Here is a 7,628-nt window from a genome sequence, read left to right as displayed (position 1 = left end):
ATCAGCAGCCTATACGTCGGGATCAGACTGGACAGTGACAGATGTCTCGTCTGGTGTTTAAGTCAAAGTGACAGCGGTAGAATATATACACACACAGCTGCCACTTTCACTTGAAAACCAGGTCACTTATACTGACCAGTAATTAAAATAGACATAGATCTTATTTATTTATCTATTTACTGCTTTTGTTGTTGATCAATTGGTATGTCTGCACAGACACGGAGGACCCCCCTCACATTTCACTACATACTTTGCCTTGAATCTCTGTGCATGTGACGAATAAAGATTCCATCTTCCATCTTAAAATTCGTCTTACAGCAGTTTACCTAATTGTTGTTTTTGTGTTTACAATAAATTCAGACTGACTGCATTGTCAATACGTACATTATTATTATTATTATAATTATTATTATTCCTTGTATGGCAACCTTCTACAACAAGTGAAACTGATTTATACAGCAGGTATCTGAAATAAAAAAATAATGAAAATGACTCAATTGAAGAAAACATGGTAAAAATTCAAATATCTTGTTTTCTGCAGGTGTTCTTGGACGCAGCTTCTCTGACGTCACGCAGTGCCGCTGTACGCAGGCCTCTGATTGGTTTAAAGCGTGCATGTTTCAGCCCAAAGTTCACTCGATGTATATATCAGTATAAGCCGTGCGGGCGGGGCTACCGTTTGTTCACCGTTCGCCGCGTATTCGACAGCGCAGACTCCACCTGCAGGGACGGTCTGAGCGTCAAAACGAGCGTACCCTGTTCGTCACCCGGGACTAGCGCGGAGTTTAGAAAGTGTACACACGGCGGTGGCGGGAGACGAGTGCCCGGAGCAGGACGGAGAGGAAACCGCGGGGTTTTATCGTTAAAACAGCGGCAGAATAAAGCGGAGGAGTAAACGACGTTTCGACAGGAGGAGCTGCTGCTGGAGGGAAACGGAGAAGATGGACGAATTCGGAGTTTACGCGGTTTTCGGAGTGAACGGTCCGCCTCAAAGGCTGCTGGGGTAAAGACTTTAGCTTGATAGACATAAGCTAGCTGCTAGCCTTGGTTCTGCAGACGTATTGTTGGTTAGCATTAGCCTTGTTAAATAACTTGTTGTTTCTCATTGGCTATTCGCTTTAAATTAGCCGTATTTATAGTGGATTAGATTCTCCTTTAGTATAAGCATGTGCCAGTAGATACGTGTACATGTCAAGCCGCGTTTATGTTCATAATGAGTGACCAATAATCTGCTGTGGATTTTCTCTTCTGTGTGTCAGTGCCAGTGGGGCGTGCAGGGTGTGCGCTGCGGTTCCGCCAAGTGTCCATCAGGTGGTGCTGTTCAGCATCGGGCCCTGGGGGGAGAGGGTGGGCGTGAACGTGGAGCTGAACGACGCTGATCGTTTCCCCATCACCATGGGGAAACTGACCCCTTACAACAGGTAGAGCTCACACCCCCCCATTCCTTGGTTGTTAGCACTGTACGAACCTATAAAGTTACTAAAATTACTATTTGTTAATTGCAAAGATTGATTAACACGCTAGATAGATGGATGGATACTTTATTGATCCTAAGGGACCTGCAGGCACTCATGAGGACACAAAACAGTCAAACCTATGGGCATTAGAATTATTAAGGGTAAGAATTAATCAAGAATAAGGTCACTGCAATGCACTAGAACTACTACAAATAAAAAAAGAGCGAATAAAAACATCAGCTACAAAGAAGGCAACGGTTTAAGAATCTCTGTACCTTTTGACATATGATTTTATGACCAGCCTGTAAGCTATGTATTGTATACATTTCCAAAGGGTTTAAACATTTTCACATGTTTAATTCAACTTATCCATTTATTTGTCTTTCGTGTTTCGAGGTTACGCTCACGGCTGCTTGTTTGTTTGACTGCATGGATCTTTTGCTTTTTAGTTGTCGAGTTGTGTGTCATCTTAGATTTGGTTAATAAAGAGTTATATAAAAGATAGAACAGGTAGGTTGACTTGGTATTGGAATAGAGACTTGAAACTGCCTTTTACACCCTGACTGTGACCATGACACTTTATTTCTGTAATAAGACATGAGTGCGCCATACGCCTTCTATGTGCTGCCCAATGGAGCTACTGACTATTCAGATTCATTAGTGACCTCTAAGTGATCTCTGTATCTGATCTGCTCCAGGTGTCTGTCATGGGAGCAGAGGGAAGAGGAGACATGGACAGACAGCGTCACCCTGAACATCTCTCTGGAGGGAGGAAACTTGGTAAATATCTCTGCTAAGGCCCAACAGTCCCTTCAAAATAAATAAAAAACCCATAGCTAAGGTCACGATATGTTCCTCAGCTAGATATTGGAGTTGGTTACTGGTTTCTGGCGCTATTTGTTTCCACGCAGCAGCTGAAAAAAGCCTACACCCCTATTTAAATTCAATAGATACAGATTTTTGGTTGGATCTGCATATACTTACACACACACACATTTTTTGGGATTATTCCAGCCAATAGCCAAGCCATAGGACACTTTAAATACTAAACTGTAGATGTCTATTTAAGGCTTATTTCATTGACAGGTGCACAGGTTAATGTACATGTTTTGTACATTTATTTTTCTCAGACAAAAGCAGATTTGTCAGAACCAGAACTCATACTGGCTGTGAAGGAATACACACCAAAGGTAAGATGATAAAGACCTGCAGTTATTTAGAGGAATTAAGCCATTCGGCTACATATAATTTCCCTCAACACCATCCCAGAATGGCACAGAACTTCATCATATCTCAAACACACCCAGATAGCTTTTAAGTGAGTGTATACTGTTCTGTCCCAGGAAACCACAGCTCCCCTCGCAGCCCGAGAGCTCAACGGCAAACGGAAAAGAGGATCCATGGCAGAGGAAGACAGCGATAAGAGTGAGGTGGTGGAGAGGGAACAGGAGGAGGAGAACGTGTGTCCAAACGGTGCCAAGGAGAAGACAACACCGGTACGAAAAGCCAGAGGGCAGAGCAAAGGGGGGCAGAAGCTGTTCGGCAGTGAAGGAGAAGTAGCAAAGACAAAGGTGGCAGGTGGGTACATGAGGTGACAGATGTGTGGAAAAGAATGTGCCCATAAATATATATATATGTGTCTGTGTGTGTTTTCTAGAAACAGTGCACAGTTTCTAACGATAATTAGTCCTAAAGACACTCCAGTGTGGAGGAGTGAATCATTTATTTTATCAACTCTCCTGTCTGAAGCTAATGGAGCGGGAGAGGCGCAGGGGATTGTGGGTAGGACGCCTCCTCAGAGCGTAGCCAGGACGAAGAGGGGGCAGGCCAAGACACCCACACAGACTGGTGAGTTTCCTATTACACTCCATTTTCATCTTTACTTTTTTGTCATATTTGTTCACTCTTTAGTCGCTCAGTCGGTAAGTTTGAAGCACATCGCCCACTCGAGTTCACAGATTGATGTTTCCTGCTCGTCTCTCTCTGGTGGTGAAAAATATAAAGTACACAGACTTGGATGTGTGACCATACACAGGCCACGGCCTATCCAGGTGTTTGTAGGAAACGGTTTACTGGGTAGAATAAAGAGGAATAGATTCAACATTTGTGCCTATTTGCTTTCTTGCTTACAGTTACATGAGAAGCCCGAGGGCAAGTCACACATTATGAGAATGTAGCGGTGTATTGGAGACTTTCAACACTTGAAATGACAAATCTCTGGTTCTCGTGCAGCCGTGCTAGTGAGCCCGTCAGGCAGATGGGGACAGACTCTGTGTCCCATCGACACTCAGACAGCAATCCTGATTGGAGGACAGGGAGCCAGGATGCAGTTCTGCAAAGATCCCATGTGGAAGCTCTGCACAGGTCAGTTTCTTCAGAACTCCTGTTGAAGGAGAATCTAGTTCCCCGTCCATCCTTGTCACAGTCTATTCTCTCTATCCCACAGAGGACTTGTCCTGGGTGGCAGCAGAGACTCTGGCCGAGGGTCCGACCCCTGAGGCCCGGAGTGGTCACACAGCCGTCTACGACCCCGACTCAAAGCGGATCTTTGTGTTTGGAGGCTCTAAAAACAAGAAATGGTTTAACGATGTTCACATCCTGGACACCCAGAGCTGGAAGTGGACTATGGTCGAGGTGTGTGTGTGTTGATCTAAATTTGATTGATCGTGTATTGACAACATTAATTCATCCTCTCGTTCTTCACCACCTCTTCCTCTCCTCTCCTTCAGGCTCAGGGTAAGGTTCCCCCTCTGGCCTACCACAGCTGCAGTATGTTTCGGGGTGAACTCTTTGTGCTGGGCGGGGTGTTCCCTTGTCCAAACCCGCAGCCCGACGGCTGCAGTGACTCACTGTACATCTTTGATCCCCACCTCTCCATCTGGTACCAGCCCATCGTGACAGGCGACAAACCCTCCCCTCGCTCCGGGTAAGATTTGTGGATCCACATGTCATTGCAGCATTTCTGGCTGACGTTCTTTCTTTCAATCACACATTTTAAAGACAGTTTTCTCTTTAACTCCCTCTTTATTGTTTTTCCTGTCAGACACTCTGCGTGTGTGATGCAGGAGAGGAAGATCTATGTGTTTGGCGGATGGGACACTCCTGTGTGCTACAATGACATGTATATGTTGGACCTTGGTAAGACACACACAAACACACACACATGCAAACATACGAGTTCATAAAGGAGACTCCTAGATTCATGCACATCTGATGTATACATCTACACATGCAAACAAGGAGCATGTATTGGGACACATGTGTAAATATAGTGAGTAAAATCAGTGTGCATAATTAAATTAAATATCTTATGTTTTCTAAGGTTTGATGGAGTTTTCTAAGGTGAAAACAACTGGGAAAGCCCCCTCTCCTCGCAGGTATACAACCTAACACACAAATATTGTACATGTAGTTGTAGCTAGAGCCGGCTATTGAACACCGTAATGTGTTCAATTGCTTTAGTAACTAGATATAACTATAATCAGATTCCTCTTAAATATCCAGAAAATAAGGTATTAAATGAAGTTTTGGTATCGTTTCTAAAAAGTATTATATCTGCACAACTTTAAAAAAATACCACGTCCTTGTTGCAGCACTTTTTGTTAGTTATAATTAACACGTGTGTGTGTGTGTGTGTGTGTGTATGTGTGTTCCAGCTGGCATGGCAGTGCTGTGCTTTCAGACACAAAGTTTCTGATCCACGGTGGATACAACGGAAACAACGCTCTCAGTGACACCTTCATCTTCGATATAGGTGAGCTGCATCCCACAGTTACTCCCACACACACAGGGTCCAGGAAGACTGCTCGAAGACTTTTTGTCGTCTGATGCTTGTCAAAGGGAAATCTGAAAATTATGTTTCAGATTCTTATTTGTTCAAATTAATAATTGGATGTAAACAAGGCGCTGGTTAAATAGTAACTCCACAACTAGCAAGAGCTAAAGGTGGCTGCAGTGACAGCCTGGCAGAACATCACCAGCCAAGATTCAAAGTGTGTGATGATGTCTGAGGGTCAAAGACTTCAGGGAGTCATTGACTGCAAAGGGATTTAACACACTAATAATAAATATGAGGATTTTGACATTATGTATATCTGTCCAGTTACCTTTGAACCCTTAAACTTGTAGTACTGTGTGTTTTTAAAGGGCTTTATCTCCCTATGTTCATTTCTACATTGACCATTTCAAATTAAAGCTGAGAATAATATCCATTTTTCAACCCTGTTGTTGGTTGGTTTGTATGATGTAAGCAAGATTACCCAAAAACTAAGACTAAGTCTCTGTGGAACTTTCGTATGTTGAACTATTCCTTTAAACACTGGGTCTGTTGTGCATCAATATTGTGGCATATTGGATTTGGGCAAATAAAGGAAGTGGTCATGTCAACAAGTATTACTAAAAAAAACTGTGTTTCAGACACCAACAGCTGGACAGAGGTGACGCTCCCTCAGATGTCCGTCCCCAGGGCGGGTCACTCCCTCATCACCATGGATACAGCCAGCCGCTTCTCAGAGGAGGACAAAGACATGGACGTGGGCATCGTCGGCAGAACTCTGCTGGCGTTTGGAGGCGGAGACAACGAGGGCCACTTCTTCTCCGACCTGTCGACCGTTGCCGTGGAGGAACTGCTTGGTGCTGTTTAAAGAGAGTGGGTCAGAGGTGAATCCTGGCTCCCTGACTGGATGTGAAGCTATTTCAACAACCCCCTCCCCCCCCCACTACCCTTTATAATTTATATTCCCATTGTTGGTCTTTCTCTTCTTTTGTTGAATGATCCCTTTCTTCTGTCTGTTTTTAAAGAGGATTTAGTGTTGGGCATTTCTTTTAATACAAATCTCAAAAGATACTGCGTTCAATATAAATACTTACAAGAATTACTCATTTAATGCGAAACATGATTAAGACATTTTCAACTTTTTAAAAACAAACTTTAAAGAAAGTGATATTTTTATGATAGGAACATTGATCTTTGTTTAAACTTAAGCCGTTTCAGATCAAGGATTCCCCCCCCATTTGTTTGTACATAGTTTAAAGCTCCTTGAGTTCTTCCTCGGGTAAATTAAATGTATATTTTATTTTCATATATTTCTGTTTTTCACGAGACTTTCACTTGTCCCCATCATTTGGAATGTGTTGCCTCCGCAATGCTGCAAGTGCATAAACTGTATTCTATTGTGTTCACCATCTTCAAGCTGTTAGGTGTGATTTAGTAATTATCACCACTCGTTTATCTTAATAAAACTTTGAATTTCTAAAATGTCCCTTTCATGCATCATGTTATTCTGGACATTAACATCCCTACAAAGAAAATGAGTCGCATGGGCAAAGATGGAGAGAAGGTTAAACCTACTTACACTTAGTACATAAAACTGTAAGAAACACTACTTAGCCAATAAGATGAGGTTTGACACCTTTAACACAAAGACGTGTTATTAACGTCCTTGTTGACCCAGTGACACAACACAAACAGGAGCTAATGTCAGACATTTTCATAAAAGATTAGTTGAGCTTGAGGGGGATTATCTTTGTAAACGCTGGACACCTAATGGCGTCATGAACGTGGCCATTTTTTAACTTGAGTATTTTTATCGGATTATACAGTACAGACCGCCTTGTGTTTGGTGCTAGGACATTTACACAGGTCAGTAAATTCATACCTTCTGTGTATACAAGTGTTCTTAGATTGTCCCAGCTCTCAGGACTAAATCTGCCATTGACATTGTTTTCAACTATGGCTACGCTGTGGCACAGGCCTTTTCTATCAGCTGCTGTATTTCCCCAAAACAATCATTCAGAATCAAAATCAGAAAAAAGTAATTCTTTATTTTAGTTTCTATACCAGGCGTATACTAGAAGTCGGTGGTGGCAGCTGAGTGCCTCATGTTTTCACATATTTTGATCATATGTGTGACAATGTGGTAAAAAAGGAGGATACTGTTTTACAGAGTGCAGGAAGAGGAGTGGCCGACTGTGATGTATCGGGTCTGTTGATGAGTTTAATGTAGGTTGCCAACCACTATGGAGAAAAGCACTGGCTACTTATAAAACAGTTTGTTGCAGTCTGGCCAGATACATTTGGCTCCTTTAATTAGGTTGGCTGGTATGTTTTTTTAATGTTTGTCCGATGAATCTTAAAATACCCGCAAATCACCACTGCTTAGGAGTTTGCAA

General features: G+C 42.7%; 1 protein-coding gene across 1 annotated transcript; it reads left to right on the top strand.

The window, feature by feature from the left end:
* Positions 1–941: 941 nt before the first annotated feature.
* Positions 942–6,134, top strand: krcp (kelch repeat-containing protein). The gene is made up of 13 exons (XM_061095833.1): positions 942–1,003; positions 1,260–1,421; positions 2,156–2,237; positions 2,588–2,647; positions 2,801–3,035; positions 3,207–3,305; positions 3,690–3,821; positions 3,904–4,091; positions 4,187–4,383; positions 4,501–4,595; positions 4,780–4,834; positions 5,114–5,211; positions 5,874–6,134. Exons 1-13 carry the CDS (start codon positions 942–944, stop codon positions 6,098–6,100), a joined length of 1,692 nt encoding a protein of 563 aa, XP_060951816.1. The 3' UTR covers positions 6,101–6,134.
* Positions 6,135–7,628: the final 1,494 nt, after the last annotated feature.

The sequence above is a fragment of the Limanda limanda genome, chromosome 22 (assembly GCF_963576545.1).
Source record: "Limanda limanda chromosome 22, fLimLim1.1, whole genome shotgun sequence".
Taxonomy (NCBI): domain Eukaryota; kingdom Metazoa; phylum Chordata; class Actinopteri; order Pleuronectiformes; family Pleuronectidae; genus Limanda; species Limanda limanda.
This window is presented reverse-complemented; position numbering and strand designations above follow the sequence as displayed.

What these genes read in the sequence shown, in the direction of transcription:
- krcp (XM_061095833.1), top strand. Translation starts at nt 942, where the DNA reads ATGGACGAATTCGGAGTTTACGCGGTTTTCGGAGTGAACGGTCCGCCT. An exon ending in CCGCCTCAAAGGCTGCTGGG is followed by an intron (nt 1,004 to 1,259) that starts GTAAAGACTTTA and finishes TCTGTGTGTCAG; the next exon opens with TGCCAGTGGGGCGTGCAGGG. An exon ending in AAAGCCCCCTCTCCTCGCAG is followed by an intron (nt 4,835 to 5,113) that starts GTATACAACCTA and finishes TGTGTGTTCCAG; the next exon opens with CTGGCATGGCAGTGCTGTGC.